General features: G+C 35.1%; 2 protein-coding genes across 3 annotated transcripts; one reads left to right on the top strand and one right to left on the bottom strand.

Annotated features, from left to right (window-relative positions):
- The first annotated feature begins 3,373 nt into the window (after positions 1 to 3,373).
- LOC131156044 (secreted RxLR effector protein 161-like) lies at positions 3,374 to 3,880 on the top strand. Its single transcript, XM_058109495.1, has one exon. The coding sequence runs from the start codon at positions 3,374 to 3,376 to the stop codon at positions 3,878 to 3,880; it is 507 nt and encodes a 168-aa protein (XP_057965478.1).
- Positions 3,881 to 14,148: 10,268 nt separating this feature from the next.
- On the bottom strand, positions 14,149 to 18,223 carry LOC131155461 (receptor-like cytosolic serine/threonine-protein kinase RBK2). 2 transcript variants are annotated; one of them, XM_058108627.1, is made up of 10 exons: positions 18,050 to 18,223; positions 17,624 to 17,796; positions 17,108 to 17,209; positions 16,609 to 16,992; positions 16,252 to 16,503; positions 15,981 to 16,135; positions 15,688 to 15,767; positions 15,464 to 15,599; positions 15,212 to 15,361; positions 14,149 to 14,791 (listed from the first exon to the last, which is right to left on the bottom strand). In XM_058108627.1, the coding sequence occupies exons 3-10, from the start codon at positions 17,187 to 17,189 to the stop codon at positions 14,621 to 14,623; spliced, it is 1,410 nt and encodes a 469-aa protein (XP_057964610.1). In that variant the 5' UTR covers positions 17,190 to 17,209; positions 17,624 to 17,796; positions 18,050 to 18,223; the 3' UTR covers positions 14,149 to 14,620. The 2 variants fall into 2 exon arrangements, with proteins under 2 accessions (XP_057964610.1, XP_057964609.1); XM_058108626.1 differs by lacking the exon at positions 18,050 to 18,223 and having other exon boundaries at positions 17,624 to 17,824.
- Positions 18,224 to 19,813: the final 1,590 nt, after the last annotated feature.

Below are 19,813 nucleotides of genomic sequence, written 5' to 3'. Positions count from 1 at the left end.
ATTATGTCATGATAAATACTGACTTATACCCTTCACATACTTGCATATAACCTAAGAATTACACACTTGAGTCATTTATGCGTAGTTTCTCTTTATATAACTTTGTAACTCCATGAAGAATTGATTGGTAATACACTCGTGTTAATCTGGCTATATAATTTATTATATTTACACGGCATCTCACGAGGCTGAATAGACACATTCACATGATTCATTGCACTTAGGGTTCCTTGTGAGCATTGAGAGAATACCCGTGGTGACTATGACACCTTAAGAGATATCCTTAAGCCATTTATCATCATTTTGAGTGTTAACGTCAAATCAGAGTTCATGAAAATCGATTCCCCTTTCTTCTGGATGATTCTTTGTACACTAGTATCTGTTTTTGATTTTCTAGCCTAGAGGTGACATCTAGTGGGGAGATAGAAACTTAAGTCTTGTAGCTTAATCAAGATATGAAGGCTAAGCCACCCCTAGAAATAGACTTAGTTCATAAACCACTATTCGAGCTTAATTCTCATTGATGGTATGAAGACAACAAAAAAGTGTAATGATTGTCCTAATTGACTAAGAAAAGACAAAAAATGAAGAACGAGCAGAAGAAAAATTAAGAAATAGGAATGCACATTAAATGAAATGATAATGCCTGCTTCACAGAAATACCACAAAAAGTCAAGGACGTGACACATGTTTTCCACGTATAAAGATTCTTCAACCATTTAATTTCTCAGATGTATTCATGTCAAGTTTGTGAATGAGTTGATCTAGGGTTGTCTCGGTTGGATATGGCGAGTAGGTGAGAAGATGCTAGGGTGAAGGACCCGACACCTCATATATAGGCTAGATCCTTCTCAGACTAGTCCACTCCATATAGTTAGCGTTTGTTCCTTTCAATATGTGGGGTGTTTGATCGTGACACTTCTCTTCACATATGACGAGTGAACCCATTCCTTTTGAGTGTCTTTGAGGGTATATCAGTTAGGCCGAGTCAAAGCGACCGTTCTGTAGGTGTCCACTGGTATCCTAGATGTAATAAGTCACACACAACACATACCTCGAGATTTCATCGGTTTATACTCGAACTTATATGACTGCATTAACTCTGAATTGTACCGTTGGTTAACTTCATGTGAGTATACTATTCTTAAATGCTATATAACGATGAAACTTGCATGAGTGACGTGCTTTGGAATTGTGTGCATTGAATATGAACGAGTTTGTGTGAAATTCAGTTATATTCTTGTATGTGAAACGGTATGATTGTGTCGTATGTGCCTTAATTACATGTTTGATGGAGTTAGTAATTGTGGATACTACCCTAAAATTCATTCATGTTATTTTCTAGAGACTAGCAAAACGTTAGTTAGGGGGTATGATTACGCTCTTAAACTATGTAATTAGGGGTTTTAATCCAAGCATTAGGGTTTATATTTTTAATTAAATACCTAATTACTCTCAATATTTTAACAAAGTATCCTATTTATAATCTCTGGGTTTTATTGAGCGCTTTATGAATTTTTGGCATTTTTTTATTGCAGGAAAATTTTTGGGAGCTAAAACCGATATCAATTCGTAATTCGCGCATAACCTTTCCATCCAAGCTCTGATCGAGACGATTTGAAATTTTGGAGAAAGAGAAGAAGATTATCTAAAACTTCCATGTTTTGTGCTTTGAGAGAAATGGACTCCAAAAGGGTCAAAAATCACTTTTGTTCGCCAATAAACAAAAAAGAAAAAGAAAAGAAAGAAGAAAGAAAATAAAATAAAATAAAAAAGCTGATGTGACCCAGCCATGTAGGCCGGATTGGGTCCTCCATCTCCAGGTCTCGCGTAGGGCTTCCACCCTCTCCCTATAAATCTCTTTTTTTTCTCTTGAGGAACCACCACCCTTCTTCCTTTTTTTTTTTTTCAATCTCTCTTCCCTGCCTCTCCTTCTCTCAACTCTCTCCCTCTCTTACTCTCCCCTCCTCCCTCAGTTTCTCACTTTCCCTCTCCTCTTTCTCTCTCTCTGTTCTTCCCTCTCTCACTCTCTTAGCACCCCTACTTTCTCCCTCCTTCCCTCTCTCAGTTCCATCTTTTTCCTCTGCTCCGGCCACCTGCCAGTAGCCACCACCGAAGCCACCATTCCAGCCATCTGCTACCAGCCGATACCAAGCAACCACTACCGGAGTTCTCTACTTCCAGACAGTTGCTGAAGCCTAGCCACCAGCTACAGTCGAGACCTCCAGCTTCAGACCACTTAAATCCCTGCTACAGTTATCTCCTCAGTCTTGCACTGCTGCACAGCTGAGAGCTCCAACTGCTCCAGCCAACCACCTGTGAACCAGCCACAGCACAGTCGAGCTCAGCCTCTCTACTGCCATGGCCTTCTTTCTCTCTCTATCTTTTCTTTTTCTCTCTCTTATTTTCTTTTACTTCTTCTCTAAAATATTTTTTTATTGTTTTGTTTTTATTATTTCAAGAGAAGTTCAACTTTAACATTATATTGAGATATTATTGTTCAAGTTAATTTAAATTCTTTCTTTTTTTTATTTAGTACTATTTTTAGATTAAAGTTGTTTTTTTTTTATTTGTTGGTTGCTTGAATTAATTTTTTTATTTTTATTTTTATTTTTTTGTGTTTGACTAGGCTCGTTTTGTTTTTTTTAAAGGAAAAAAAAAAGAGAATAAAATACAAAGAAAAAAAAGAAAAAAAATAATTTTTAGATTTAAATCAGTTGCTTTCATAAAAAATTCAAGTTTTGTTGAGTTCTATTTAATTTGAATTTAGTTTTTTTTTTAAATCCAAATTTTTTTCTATTGTGTTCCGTATTATTTAGTGTTTAAAGTTTTAATTTTTGTTTTAATTCTTGATTACGTAAAACAAGTTGGTTTTTGTTGAAGTTAGGTTTGACTAAGTTTTCTTTTATCGTATGCTTAAGCTATTAGGAAGGTTATCGTATTTAGGTTTTATTCCGAGGTTCAATGTGAGTTTTGATTGGCTTTTAAACATAGGTTTTTTGCTCTTGCTATTTAATTCAGTGCATGCTAGGATTAGGATTTAAATTGTGTATTTGTTTAATTTGTCAAAAGTAAATCTAAAACAACCTTGAAAATATCGAATTTGAACTAAGTTCAGTATCCTTTTATTTTTTGATTGGAAAACCGTAAAACTTGATATTAAAACGCATTCCTTAAGGAGATGATCTGGGGTTTGGGCTAAATATTACACGATGTAACTTCTATACTTGAGATAGCTTCCGAGCTACTCATTTTTAGAGTGAGTCAGGGGGGGGGGGAGCCATTGTCTAATCCCTCTCTTTACAGGAACTTGGTTGGCAGCCTAGTTTATTTCACTGTCACTCGTCCAAACATCTCCTATTCTGTTCACTAGATGAGCCAGTATCTGTCTACTCCACGTTACACTCACTATGCCAATGTTTTGCGCATTCTTCGATATCTGAAGGGCACTCTCTTCCATGGCCTTTTTTACTCTGCTCAGTCTCCACTTGTTCTCTGTATATTCTCTGATATTGATTGGGCAGGAGATCCCATTGATCGCAGGTCCACCACTGGTTATTGTTTTCTCTTTGGCACTTCTCTGATTTCTTGGCGAAGTAAGAAACAAACCCTTGTGGCCTGCTATAATACTGAAGTAGAATATTGTGCCCTTGTTGATACCACATCTGAGCTCCTTTGGCTACAATGGCTTCTCAAGGACTTACGTGTGTTCACATCCTCTGCTACTCCTCTTTATTGTGACAATCAAAGTGTCATTCATATAGCTCACAATGATGTCTTCCATGAACAGACTAAACACATCAAGATTGATTGTCATTTTATGCGTTATCATCTTGTCCATGGTGCTCTCAAGATCTTCTCAGTTTCTTCTAAAGATTAGTTTGTAGATATCTTCACCAAGTCACATCCTAAGGGACGTCATCGTTCTTTGGTTGACAACCTCAAGCTGGTCTCCCACCCACCTTGAGTTTGAGGGGGGCTATTAACATGTATTATGTTTTGGGCTTACGTCCAACCCTTATTTACTTGTACTACACTCTTATTACTTGTACTGTACTTGTACTGTACTTGTACTACACTCCTATTTACTTGTACAGCACTCTGTGCCTCCTATATAAATAGGCACCCATATATACTCTTAGACACAAGAAATACAATAATACTTATTTAGTATTTCTAATAGTATGACCCCAAAAATATTTGAAAACTTTTGTAAAAAATTGAAAACTATATGAAACCCTCACATGAATATACTTCTTGATAAAAAAATTGGCTTTTTAATGGAGAAACCATGAAAACCTTTAGTAAAATAATATCCAAATTCAACTAAATGTTCGTTACTGAGAATAAAGACCTAGAAATACTAGAAATCCTAGAGAAACATAAGAAAAAGTGCAAAAAAATTACATTTTCATGATTTGGAGATCGACCACTTGCAGGGGTTTCGTCGACTACCTAGTAGTCCAATGGCTACTTTTTTCTAAAAACAAGGGGTGGTCAATCGCTTGCAGACCAACATCCACAAAACATGTAATTTTTCACCTTTGAACGTGATTGTTTCTATGCAATTAAGATAAAAACATATCCTACCACTTCTAACATGCATGATTGACATGAATTAATGAAGAAATTAGAAAGCATTGGACATGAACATCTAAAGAAACATCAACATGCCTCAATATACAAAAACCATAAAAACAAATGAAAATGAACAAAGTGTTAGCCCCAAGGTTTCATTAACCTTGTTTTGATGATAACAAACTATTTAGTACTAATGACTTTGTGATTAAGTTGTTCTACAAGATTAATTCATTAATGTTAAATTAAAGTTGAAGACTCAAAGAGGAAGTTGATAATTTTAAGAGAATAATTTGAAGACTTTAGTTGATTTGCTTGTAATATTTTTCTTGCTTTTTCATTCTACTTTAATAAGTAAAATCATAAGGAAATATAAGGCATAGCACATATGGTGCGCAAATCGGAAAAAAGGAGAATAAACATAGACTAAACCTGACCTTGTGTTAAGGGGTGGTCGACCAGCCTTAGGCAGATGCTAGAGGAAATTGACCGACCCCTAAAGGTTGTTGACCAATTTAGCAGATTTTGCTTGCAATGGTCACTTTTCCTTTTTAACGACTAGTAAGTGGTCGATAAGATTGAAAGCCAAAAAGGCTCTGATGGGTAGAAAAATGTTAGTTTTCATCCATACTCTATATATATGCCCTCCTAAGCTTAAGAACATTAGAGAACTAATCTATACTGAATTACCAAGTACTTAGCTTCTAATTCTCTTTTAATCTCTCTTTGTGCTTTATTTTCTTATCTTCAAAAGAAAAAATCTTGAGCTTTCATTTATTTATTCTTTGAGAGTTTCTTGTGTGAGCATCAAAGTGTAAATCATTCATTTTGAGGAATTTAATTTGTAGTCTCTCTTCACTACAAAAAATAAGGTTATTAGTGACGATTTTGATATTATTAGTGACAGTTTCATATTAGTCGCTAAAACGGTGGTGAGTAATACTCATTAGTGACGAATTCTAAAATCGTCACTAATAATGGAGTATTAGTGATGGTTTTATTCTGTCACTAAAAGCCTAAGAGCGTCACTATAAATTCTATATTTTCTCGATTGAAAATCGTCACTAAAGACCAATTATTAGTAACAGTTCTAAAACTGTTACTAAAAGTGGTACTATTAGTGATGGTTTGCTGCTAATTTTCTTCGGTAGCAGCCGCTAGAATATCGCAGGTATATGGTGATGGCGACTTCAAGTAGGTGGCACTAGGAGGTTTCTTTTGGTGCTCGTAGGTCAGCTAAGTTTTTTAAGGAAACCCTAGCGTAAGGATAAGGACAAAGGGGGGGGGGGAGTCACATATGGTTCCCCATGCATGGTGAGACTGGTTAGGTTAAAGGGATAGTCCATTGAACCAGCCCCAACAACTTGACTTATTTTGATTCTTCATAGTTATATTTTAGTTCGTTTTTTAACTCTCTATTAAAGATTTCAATATATATATATACATATAAAAGAAAAACAAAAAAAAAAAAAAGAGAGGAAAAAGTAGAGATTGGAAAGGAAAGTCTTCCTTCTAGTTCATTTAAATATTGGAATTTGTGTGTTTCCATTCTAGAAATGTCTGGCTTTTTTGCATTGTTTGTGTTATCATTTTGATGTTGTGTACAAGTAAATGTTCTCATGATCCAAGTGACTTTTAGTTTAATATGTGATTTTGAGAAGGGTGATTGAGAATTTGCTTGTCTCGTGTGTATCAGTTATTTGAGCGGCATCTTGAGATTCACAATGGTTACCTCGCCCATTCATACGTAACTTGCATCATTGATGTGATTAGGGTAAGTATACTTTGGGGCACCCTTTGAAATAGGCATTTCCTTGTTTCCCTTTCTGTGTTTAGCCTAACTTATGATCAAATGAAAAGGAGAGTTCCATCGCATGGTGCCTTTCTTCTTCTCATCCCTAGGTGGGGACAAGTACTCTCCTTTAAGCCTATATAGGTGAATGGGAATATGTGCTTGTACCACGAGGCTAAGGCCTCGAGGGAAAACATTGAATTTCCTTTTTGTTAAACACCCACTTAAAAAAAAAAAAAAAAAAACTGCTTAATTGTTTCTCTTCTTGGTTGATGATGAATTTAGCAATTTTTTCAAAAAAATCCTCTATGTATTGTTAAGTATCCTCTTTCAAAAGGAAACTTGCATTTTTGAAACCTTAAATATCTTCTTCCCTAAGGATTGATTACAAATTGAAAGAATTTTAGTTTCCATTAAAACCCCAATTGCTATTATAGGCATTTTCAACTCAATCATCAGTTACTCCCTGTTTTCAATCAAAGATTTAAATTTCCATCCTCATTAAACCTTGATTGCCAAACAAGAGATTTTTCAACTCCGTCCTCATTAAATGATTTACTTCAATCAGGGATTCAATATCCATCCTCATTAAACCTTGATTGCAAATCAGACGATTTTTCAACCCCTTCCACATTAAATGTTTCACTTCAATCATGGATTCAATCCCCATCCTTATTAAACCTTGATTGTTAATTAGGAAAATTTTCAACTCCTTCCTAATTAAGTGTTTGACTTCAATTAGACATTCAATCTCCATCCTCATTAAACCTTGATTGCCAATCAAGTGATTTTTCAACTCCTTCATCATTAAATGTTTGACTTCAATAAGGAAATCAATCTCCATCCTCACTAAACCCTGATTGCCAATTAGTAGATTTTTCAACTCCTTCATTATTAAATGTTAGCTTTATCGTAATCCCAAGAAGGGGGGTGAATTGGTATTTTCAAAATTGATGCCCTAGGTTATTCCCCTAACAGCAGTATTACACAACCCTAAGGTCAATCTAGTGCAAATAAATTAAATCAATTTAAATATACAGCAAAAATTAAATTGCCCAATTAAATTAAGCATGCACAAGAAAGCTGTAAATAAAGATGACACCCAAAAATGTTATCTAGGTTCGACAAACTGCCTACGTCCCCGCCTTGACTAACAAGTACAAGGATTACCACTATAAGACTCACTTAATGGGTGGAGTGGCACCTAAACAACCAGGTCAATTAGCACAGGGCCAACCTCAACTTTTACAACCAATCCTTACCAGGCTGGATTACCGCCCCCTCAAGCCACGCCTGGAATACAATAGATTTCACAATGGAAATTGCGTACAAAGTTAACTAAGCAGATTATGTACCAATGTAATCAATACACCACCGAATGATATGATAAAGTAAGCTCAATGTGATCTAAGTGTCTACTCTCAAATATTTATACAAATATTGCAATCAGTGCATGAGAGTGTAAATGATATGATCTTTATGTCAAAATAATGATTTCAATCACAATGCACAAATAAAGATCCTTAGCACACTTTAAATATCTCAACAAATATTTTTCTCACAATATAAACCTTAAGAGATATTCATATTTAGTTTATAAAAAATGATTTGATCTTTGTGTTCAAGATGATAATATCAATCAAAGGATATTGCTATAAAGACCTTTAGCACATAAGTAAAAATCTCAACGAATATTTCTCAAAATAAACCATACGAGATATTTGAAGATGATTTGAAAAGTATTTTTAGCAATCAAAATACAATGTGAACTCCTTGTGATATTGCAATGAAAATGTAGTACTCAAAAGCTTAATGAAGTTTTTCCTAAGGAAGACTTATTAATAAAATCTCCTGGGAAAAACTTAATGCTTTGCTCTCCAAGAAAATAATCTCAATTAAGCAAGCAAGAGGAAGCAAAAGCCTATTGATAATAACACTCAAGCACACTTACAAGGGGATTTTAGCAATCAGAAATAGTAAGAGTGAGTGTAGGAGGCTTGGAAATGAGTATAGGAGATTTTGAGGTTCAGAGAATTTTTGTAAATCAAGATTGCTAATTAGGTGCTAATCTTTTCAAATGAGGGGGTATATATAGAGTACCCAAAAATTATAACCGTCTAGGACAAATATGTCATTTTTAGAAAAGTTAAAATGAGGTTAGTAAAAATAATGAAGTTTTTAACCTCGGTAAATATCGCCAACCCGAGAGCACCGGTCGACCGAACTTAAGGTTCGGTTGACCAAGTAACATGGTTTGGTCGACCGTGGGAAATTTGAACCGAGAGTTCAGTCGACTGTACTAAGGGTTTCAAAGGAGATTTTTCCAATTCCGCGTGGTTTGGTTGACCAGGTGATTTTGAACTAGGTAGTTCGGTCAACTGAGCGGTTGACATTTCCCACGTGGAGGTTTGGTCAACTAGGGCATTGCCCATATATTTTTGATCGGTCGACAGAGGGGTCAAACCATTGACCCGGTGAAAGTTCGGTTAACCAAGCTATATGAACTTGGCAAGGTTTGGTCGACCATGCTATGGTCCAAACGTTGACCTCTGACTGGTTCGGTCGACTGAATGCTTTTATACATTTTGGTTCGGTTGACCGAACGTGCATTTTTTATGCATTTCGGTTCTAATTCCCTTATTTATTAACCCTATTCATATAAACACATTTGTTTATGCATGCATGTGGGTCCTAAGGTCATTTTAGGTCTTTTTGAACTTACCTATCATATCATGCATGTAATGCATTTGATTATTATAGACCATTTTTCTCCTAATTACTATTATAGACCCATGTTACATAAAATGAATTTAAAATACAATACAAATATGGTCTTCAAGGTCTTCAAGTTCTACTTCATGTGCCATCATTTCGATTAGCCAATTATATACCTGCACATATCCTTAGATAGCAGTCAAATACAACAAGTATTTGTCATTATCAAAACTGGGTGTGACTTATAAGGTCAACATTAAATATTTTCCTTCAATCAGGGATTCAGTCTCCGTCCCCATTAAATCCTGATTATAATTAGGAGATTTTCAACTCAATTCTCAATTATTCCTTGATTTCAATCAAAGATTTAACTTCCATCTTAATTTAATACATAATTGTCGATCGAGATATTTTTAAACTCCATGGCCCTTAAATGTTTGATTTCAACCAAGGATTCGATTTCCACTTTCATTTAAACCCTGAATGCCAAACATGAGACTTTTTAACTCCATCACTCATAAATTTTTTATTTCAATTAAGGATTCAATTTCCAACTCCATTAAAACCCTACTTTCAATCAAGGGATCTTTCAACTTCATCCCCCTTATATAGTTTATTTCAATCAAGGATTCAATCACCATCTCCATTAATCCCTGATTTCAGTTAAGAAATTTTCAACCCCATCATCATTAGAGCCTTGATCTCAATCATGGAACTCCAATTTTAATTTCCATTAAATCCCAACTCAATCAATGAATGTTATCCATTTAATCTCTGATTTAAATTGAGAAACTTTAATGCTGATTTTTCCATGATCCCTGATTTCAGAGTCATCTCTAAATTCATTTATTATAATCAATCACAACTTTTTCATCCTTTTTTTTTCCCTTCTAGGGTTTCATAAAGCCAAACCTTTTTCAAAACAAGAGCATATCAGGATTTTGATCCTTATTGTTTGGGCTCTTGGAAGGTAATGTTTCGTTGGATGATCAAAAAGGGGAATTTTCCTTCCTTCTATTTGTTTTTAGTTAAGACACATAGACAGTAGTAACTATTTTTATAAAGGGCATCAATAGGGGTACTAGTTGATTCATATCCCTTTGAATGGTTGATCAATCTCTTTCCCTATGTACAAATGTATTCTCAAACCTCATTCTCTGTGTCATAGAGCTTTTATGGTTTTTCCTTTATTTTCCCTAAAAGAAAAATAATAAAAGTGGCAACTCTGCTTTTTCCATCCTTTTGACTTTCTTGTTTAGGGAAATCATCATGTAATGTTCAATTCTTTAGAACTCCGAACTAGAATATGGTTGTTGACCTTATAGGTCACACCCGGTTTTGATAATGACAAATACTCCTGTATTTAATAAACATCTAGTTCATGTGCAGGTTCAGATTAGCATATCATCAATGGCACGCAAAAGCTCAAAGCTTGAAGACATTCATGCTTTTAATTGTAATATTTTTGTTGTGAGTTTGGTCTGTAATAGTAAGTAGGTACATGGTTTGTAATAAGCTCACACACATCACATGTATGATTTACTACGTAAGCTCAAACAAACCATGAATAAGAAAGGACCTTAGAAAGACCTTAGGGTATTCCTTTCGGTCGACCGACATCGGACTTTTTTGGTGTCTTCAATTTGGACCCCAAGTGCCTATAGGAAACACACATTTACACATATATTTGTTAGGCACTTGAATAGGATTTGTTTGGTTCAATACGGGATCAAAATGCACACTTGGTGCACTTTTGGTCGACCGGCCAACACAGTTTACTTTGGCCTGGTCTACCGAATCAGCCCTGGGTCAACAGTTTGACTAAGGCCTGGTCGACCGAACTTCATAGTTCATTTCTTGCCGGTCGACCGAACCACCTGGGAGTCAACATTTTGACCTCCCGGTCGATCGACCACTTTTGTACTCCAACTACCTGGTTGACCGGAGGGTCCTCGGGAGAATTCCCAGCGGTCTGGTCGACTGAACCATACAGTTCAAAAAGGCCCGGTCGACCGAACCTCAGAAGTTTGGGAAATCTCCCTCCCTGGTCGACCGAGCCTTTTAGTTCAAAAGTCCCTTGGTCGACCGAGCCATTTGAGTCCTGGTCGACCGAACTATTTCTGGTCGACCGGACCTCTCGGGTTGCTCCTATTTTTTTACCGCGGTTAATAATTTTAAACAGGGTTAAATTGATTTAAATGTCATTAATCTTTTCTAATAATCCCTAATAGGTCCCCAACGGTCAAATTTTTAGTATGTTTATATATACTTTTTCATTTGGTGGATTAAGCACCGATTAGCAAAGAGATTAAGAAAATCTCTCTCAAACAAAAATACTTTATTTTTGCTTCTCACTGCTCATACTCTTTTGAAATCTACTCAAGCTTACCTTCTTCATTTATCTATATCATTTGTAAGTATATTGAGTATTACTGCTTAGAGGTTTGCCCTCTCATTTGTTGCATATTTGAATTGATTTTTCTTTGAGAGCATAACCTAAGTTTTCTTAGGAGGCTTTGCCAATAAGCCTACCCTAAGAAGACTTGTGGTGAACTCCTGAGTATTGCATTCTCATCGCAATAACTTAGGAAGTTCGTATTTGTTTGAGGTTTGCAAAAATACTTTCAAACATACTCAAATATCTTGTGGTATTCATATTGACATATTTGTGAAAAGGTATCTGTGTGTGTGTTATTTTAATCTTTGTAGCAATGTCCATACAAGTCTATATCTTCTGCTGGAATACAAAGATTTCATATATCTTGCAAACCAAACATATACATTGCTAGAGCTTCATATACATATCTATATTGAGAAAACTTGTTGATTGAAATATATGGAGTTTGGATAATATCTTTGTTTGAGCACTTAGATTGAATATCCTGTGATACAAAGATTATCTAGGTTTGTACTCTCACGCACTCATTACAACGATAGTAAATCTATTTGAGAGTTGAAACTATTTAGATCACACTGAGCTTACATTCTAAATCATCTGTGGTGTTTGTGTCTGTACGCATTTGTGGTACAAATCTGCTTTACGTGAAAGCACTCATATATTGTGCCGTTTGATTGTATATCTGAGAGATTCCAGGCATGGCCTGAGGGGGAGGTAATCCAGCCCGGTAAGGATTGGTGTAAAGGTTGAGGTCAGCCCTGTGATAATTTGACCTGGTTTGTATAGGTGCCGCTCCACCCGTTCAAGTGAGCAAGTTAGTGTGATAACCCTTGTGCTGGTTAGCCAAGGCGGGGACCTAGGCAGTTGGCCGAACCTCGATAACATATCTGCGTGTCATCATTTATTTACTGCTTTCTGGTGCTTGTGTGATTAATTAAACTGCTTCATTTACTTTCTGATATATTTGCATTATTCGCATTAGATTGACCATAGTTTTGTGAACATACTGTTGTTAGGAGTAACACTTAGGGATTAAATTTTAAAAATACCAATTCACCCCCCCCTCTTGGGATCACGGTAAAGCTAACAATGGTGTTGACAATATATAGGACTCCTCAAATAACTAAGATTTCCTACACATAGTAAACTAAATATGGAAACTCATATAATAGAAATACTCCGAGGGTTTCCATATTGGAAATATAATTAGGACAAAGTATTATTAATTTGTCTAAATATTGGAAGTTCATTAAAAATGGTATTGTGTGTCTATTCTTATATTCCACAATACCAATGCTATTTCAACACTTTTTTGGCATGCACGTGACACTTCATTAATATGTTCACAATTTAAAAAAAATATATTTTTAATATTTGGAACCTTTTGACACTTCTCAAGGCATTCTTTGGATGACCCTCTAAATCTTGGATTTTAATATATTTTAGACATATGATATTATGATTATCGATGCATTATAATATGATTTTATTTTAGTTATTCATAAAATATGATAATTAAAAAAAGTACAACTTCGGACATTTTCTTTAAAAAAAAAAAAAAAAAAAAAACCCCTACAATAAATTACTTACATTTTCAATAGAAGAAACTATATACAAGAGTTCTTACAAAATTAAAAAGAATGGACAAGATGCATTTGCATTTATTAGATTTTTTATATGATCTCTTGCAAATACCAGGATTTATTCACTTGTAATCATTTGTTTCTAAGATACCACAAAAAAATATTTAAAACCCTACTAAATGCTTAATTAAGCTCATGAGTTGCTCCAGCTAAGGCCCTTTAACACAGACCTAACGACGAGGTACATATTTATTCATAACTTTAAACGCATTTATAAGTAATTTTACACGTAAAAGATTGTCATTTTGAACAACTTTTGTATTTAAGACAAGTATGAGTAACGGTTGAGAAGGACTACATGGATAGAGTTTATACTTTTGTCTTTTTGGAAACAATGGTGTTCAATGCTTTTGAACATTCGACTAATCCACCTAGATAATATACTCGTCTCTCTACCATTCACTACATAAATATCAAGGTATTATCTCAAATGGAAAGTCGAAACCTCAAACACTTGAATTTTGACAATTTAATTGGGAAAGTTTGAAGTTTACAACCTGAGAGACAGGTGGTGATGTGAAAAAGAATATTTATGGATAACCCCTAAATGTGTAAAATGTAAAGTCATGTATACATGAATATGAAAATTACTGTGATTACTTAATATCTTTACCACTTATTATTTTATTTTTCTGTTTTTTTGAAGGACAGCTCAGTGGTTGGATCTTAAAGGTTGGACTACCCATTTACGTAACCCAAAGTAAGTGAAGAAATCTATTATATCTATTTCATGAACTGCATCAAGGCAGACAATGACTAGGTAAAATTATTTTAACTTCCTTAGACCCTACATTGTATCTTCATCAATACTGAAGTCAAATGGCGTGAGAGACAGGGTTAAATCAGCAACTATGTAGATCATTTTGGTAGCAAATCACGAGAGCAACCTTTTCATGGGAGTTCCCCAACCAGTTCAAGCAAGGGCTTGGACTAATTTGCATCAGAAGCAATTCCATGGCCTTCCTTGATCCAGATCTCAAGAAATGAATGATTACTTGATTGCCAAAAACACAAAGGACAAATCTGAAAATGAAGGGAATAATGTTATTATATAACTTGTTATCTAATACACACGCACACTCTACAAAGATTGATCTTTCACAGCTCTTCTTAAACCCTCAGTACATTAACACATGTATGTATGTATATAACATGGATAAATTAGATACTATTCCCAGTTTTCATTCCAATTTGGATAGACAACCATCCCAAAATTTAAAGGAATAGACTACTGTGGTATTGCAGGTGTGCTATAGATCTTCACTTGGTGCCAACACCAACCACAGAGCTGTGAATTGTGGACCTTTCTTCCCTTGTTTCCCATGTTAGAAAGCATAATTTTCTTGTCATTCTTTGTGTCCACCCCCCTTCCTTCCTTTCCTTCTTTTGATGGTCAATTTTGTTGCAACACTTTTGTACAGTATGTATAACATGCCCATGGGCTGAGGGCTAAAGTGCATATGCATATGTATACTGCAAGTCTGTAGCTCACTTTCAGAACTCGAAAGCGATCATTTTGTGCCAACTGAGGGCATTTAAACCTTTAATTGTTTTGTCCTCTTCGGCATCGAAGAGCTTTTCACATGCAGTCTTTTGGAAGAATGGTTTTCGAAATTTCTTCAAGCCCTCCACACTGCCAGTGTTTCCTTTTAGAATCTGCACAACCTGCACGCATATGGGAATGAGATCAATCTGTTGTCCATATTTTAATTTGGCAACAAGTGTTTTGTACATGAATTATGTTAATCACAGCCCTGAATCTAACCAAAACCCTAAAAGCCAAGCTTAGTTATTAAATTTTATTCCCCTCAGCCCATAAAATCTGCAATCATTTGCATTACCTAATCTGTAAATGAACTGCAAATGAAGAGAAAGAAAACTATAATAAGCATATTAATTACTTATTAACATTTTTTAACACCTTGAATTATACCTTCATCAGACTATGAAAATCATCCGGTGATGTTAATTTTCAAAAATTGCAAATATCAGATACATTATGGTGAGACATCCCGAATCCATTTAGAAGTTTTACCTCTTAAGAGAACAACAATAACAAAAAGTATTAGCCAAGTGCACACTTGCCTGACTCATTTGAGGTCGTCGAATTGAAGACTGTCGTATGCATAAGGAAGCAGCCAAGACCATGAGATTCATTTGCTGCGAGTCATAGTTTTCAGCAAGGGAAGGGTCGACAAGGTCCCTAATTTTGTTCTTCCTTAGTAATGGCTTTGCCTATTTAACAAATGAATTTTCATCCATCCATCCACTACATTAGTTAACGACATCAGTATGTAAACCTTTCTTGAGGGCATCAGTAGGGGCAAGGAAACATACCCACAACACAAGGCTTTGCTGTGAGTAATCCAGAGCTCGGCGTCCAGTGATTAGCTCCAACAACACGACACCGAAGGCAAAAACATCGGTTTTCTCATCGATGATACCATGCATTAAGTACTCAGGAGCTAAGTAGCTGCAATATTAACGAAGAAAACAAACAAAAATAAGGGGAAATCATTTTTTTCATGGATAATGGACGTTTTAGTGTTAGGCCTACAAACCCGAAAGTGCCTTCAAATTTGGATACAGTCTGGTGTGTCCAATGCTCTGGTAGCCATTTTGCAAGCCCAAAATCACAAATCTGGATTAAACTCAACTAGTTTTAAAAGTGCAAAGGCTCCATAGTTAGAAGAAAAAAAATTTCCTTAAGGCTAGTTTTGGTAATCTAGACAGGATCAGAGGACAAACAGATCCAGTTTTCTCTAAGCAAATAGATACAAGTTTCATTAAAAAATCACATACATTATCATCGGGATGCAAATACCAAGTAGGAAGGTTTGCTAATTAATGGTACCTGAGGCTCATAGTCCTCTGAAAGCAAAATATTTGCAGCCTTGATGTCTCTGTGGATGATTCTCCTTTGACAGTACTCATGAAGATAGAGTAGACCATTTGCAGTCCCTAGTGCAACCTTATATCTGATACCCCATTCTATTTTCCCCTTTGAACCTATAAAAATAATCACATAACCGAAACAGCATCAATAGTCAATACAACTCAACGAAAATGAACTTCATTAATTTACAATCCTATTTTCCTCCAAAAATCTGAAAAAATGAACTCACCATGAAGCAAAGAAGCTAAGCTCCCGTGAGGAGAGAATTCAAGAACAAGGTGCATTCCTCCTTCAACACCATACCCAATTAATCTAGCAGTATTAGGATGGCAGACATGAGCCATAATCCCAAACTCTGATAGAAAGTCCTTTATTCTTTCATCTGGAGTTCCTCGAGTTAGCCGCTTAATGGCGATAAGCTGCCTGTCTTGCAAACACCCCTTGTAAACCTCAGCATAGCCACCCTTTCCGACCACATTTTCTACAGGAAAAACAATGCAGAAACCTTTCATAATTAAATGCCAAAATAGGGGGAAATTGTTCATGGTGCGGATTCAAATACTGAAGCAAGTTGCGATTCACAAACCACTGCTGAAATTGTTGGTTGCTGTTTGAAGCTCAGAGAGGGTGAAGTTCTTCCAGGGGGAGTTGACATCGCGCGAATCAGTGCCCCCGAAGGCTGTGCTCAGAGCCATACCCAAGTACTCTCTCATGCTAGTGCTTCTGAATGAAAGTTTTAAAGCGCTGAGAGGATGCAATGTGGACAAGGGTTTCTTCGATCTCGATTTCAGTAATCGAACAAATCTGCTCAAGTGAGAAGAAACTTTGGAATTTTGTTGACCTTCAGAGCCTGAGGTGGTTGCTTTTGAAGAATTTGTATCTGATTCTACAGTTCTCAAGTAGTCCTCGAGAACTCCAGTAGGAGAACACGCATCTGGGCTCTCCTTGTCCATATCTGAAGACAACAAATCTACCAAAACCCAAGAAAATCATAAGAACTGTGATTTTTTTCAGCATTATAAGAGTATAAATTGAAACAAGAAAAATGGAGAACAAAGGAAACAAGTGAAAGAACGGGTTTTTACCCTGAAGGGAGACAAAGACAAAGAACAGGGCATTAATTGAACCAGAAAATCCTGCTTTCTGAATGTTCTCTACTTTTCTCATGGAATTTTGTACTGTTTCATCTGAAAATGTAACCAGCAGAAACGGAGAATAATTCAATCCACCAAAAACAAATAGAAAATTACCAAACACAAGTATATAATAAAAACTTCCAAGCCAAGAAAACCAGAAATTTTTGAAACAAAAAATGCCACTTTCCCGCTACTCGAGAGCAATGAACTCAATCACATGGAGAAGAGAAACAGAGGTCCATAACCCAAAAATACATATATCTGTTCAATTGGACAAAAAGATCATAATAGAATACACTAAACATAGAACAATTCAATTCGATATTAGAAATTCGAAACTCACACATACATATAGACTAATATGTAAATTAATCACATGGACACACAAAACTAGCGAAACCCATGTGCTAAAACTTGAAAAATGAAAGTATAAACACCTAGAAACAAGAAGATGCATGAACATACCACGAAACTCTCCGGCAATGCTTCTCAGAGAACTTCCATGAACACAGGCTGAAAGCAGAGTGTAGAGAACCCGAGAAGAAGAAGAAGAAGAAGAACAGGGGGTGTCAAGGTTTCTCTGGGAATTCAACAATGTCTGCCATGAAGTTGCTCAGAGAAATCGGCTGCTTCCTTCTCTAAAGAAAAGTCAATTTCTGATTAGTACAAAGACCATATTCCATATATATTTACAAAGTAAAACGGTGTATTATGTGTGACACAATTGTTGAATTCTTGCAGGCAAATCCTAATGATTTTCGTTTCAGGAATTGATTTGTAAAAAATTAATTTTATATTAATTTGAGTATGTATATTTTATTTGGTAATTGGTATGATGGGGGGGAAGGGAATTGTGGGAGGCGTATGATTGTAGTCCGGAAGAGAAGCTACCAGGGAATTATTATTGGGAATAATAAGGTGGGTTTGCTTGGAGCAACGTTGTTGAGTCAGAGACGACTGTCCCATGATCCCCACCCCCACCAGCTGCTGCCTGTTTTGTCCCTTCCCTCGTACGACTTTGAGCTATTTCAACGACGGAGACCGCCGCCGGCAATGATCTGTGACAATTTCCGTGCGATAGAAAAAAAAAAAAAAACACTAGTTGGTGGAGTTCTTCGTCTAATAAATTATATTATATTTTTAAATTTTAGAATAATGCTATCTACAGAAAAAGCAGTCAGCCACGTGGACCATTTTTATATGTATATACTATAGGTTATATCACACGACACCAAAGTTTATATGAATTGCTTTTACTCCTAACATTATTAAGCGAGGATTTCATATCCAAGTCAATTCAAGTCAAAATTTTTCAAGAAATTGGTCAAAATTGAAATTAAAACTTGGGTTATCACATTTTCACAATTTAAATTTCAAAAAATTAATGAAGTGGAGTTGAGTCAAGCTCAATGGACTTATTGTGAAATTTATATTTTTTGACTTATCGATGTACAAGTCAATCATGGACTAGAGTAATCACGAGTTCTTAAAATTTGATTAAATTTTACTTTAAATTCTTAAATTTTAAGTGCATAAATTTCATACCTAAAGTTCCAATTTCAATATTGATTTGCAAATAAGAATTTGCACATATTGAGTATAAAACTTTAAAAATTAATTTGCTATATTGAAAACTTAAGTGAATAAAGTTTAAATTTAATAAAATATTATGACTTGTGATGTAATTTATCAAGATTATAAATATAAAAAAAAGTATAAGTCAATCATTTTATTTTTTTGCGTAAATTTTAATAGGCTTGCATTATGTGATTATATCTTAATCCAATATCATAGGGTTAGCCGGACTAGTTGAACTAACATGCCAAATAAGTAGTTGAACTGTATATATATATATATATATATATATATATATATATATATATATATATGGGTTTTAATAAAAAGAATTCTTCTTTCATTATTCCTAAAATGTCCTTTTCTGGACCCGCATATGGGGAGCTTTGTGCACCATGCTATTTTGTTTATTTATTTATTTATAGAATTTAAAAAGATAAGTTATTTAATAAAAAAATAATTCTAATTTTTTAAATTTTAAAATAATATATTTTTTAATTATCCCATTATCTCCATTAGCATTCCCAAAAAGAAAGTTGTTGAGCATGTACTTGATTTTATCTATGTATTTGTATATTTTTTATACATCATACTAGTCTATAAAAAAAATCAACAAAATAAAAAGGATTGCACTACTTTTTTTCTATTATTAAAATATTTTTCAAAATACCCATATGGTATATAGTAATACAAATACATAAATACATACATACATACGTATATATATATAGACACACATGACGATTTCAAGTAGACCACAACAAATTTTTTTTTTTCAAAAAAAAAAAAGGTACTATCATACTGCAGGTCTAGGGTTTTGAAAAGACAGCGTCGGTGCGTCTTCTTGCTTGTCAAGCGCCCACAGCCCCAGGTAAATATCGCGTAGGGTTGTTGAGAAGGTGTCGTCCCCCCTCCAATGGCCTCACTGTCGGCGGGTAATGTCGTCCAGGCTGGTTTTGGGGTGCAGTCATATGCGCAAGCCGTGAATAAAAAAGTGGAGATACCTGCGTTCAAAATTCCTATGAGATTGCTAATTAATATCAATGCTGAATTGGGATTTATTTTCTCAGAAGCGAAGAT

The sequence above is a fragment of the Malania oleifera genome, chromosome 5, assembly GCF_029873635.1.
Source record: "Malania oleifera isolate guangnan ecotype guangnan chromosome 5, ASM2987363v1, whole genome shotgun sequence".
Classification (NCBI taxonomy): domain Eukaryota; kingdom Viridiplantae; phylum Streptophyta; class Magnoliopsida; order Santalales; family Ximeniaceae; genus Malania; species Malania oleifera.
This window is presented reverse-complemented; position numbering and strand designations above follow the sequence as displayed.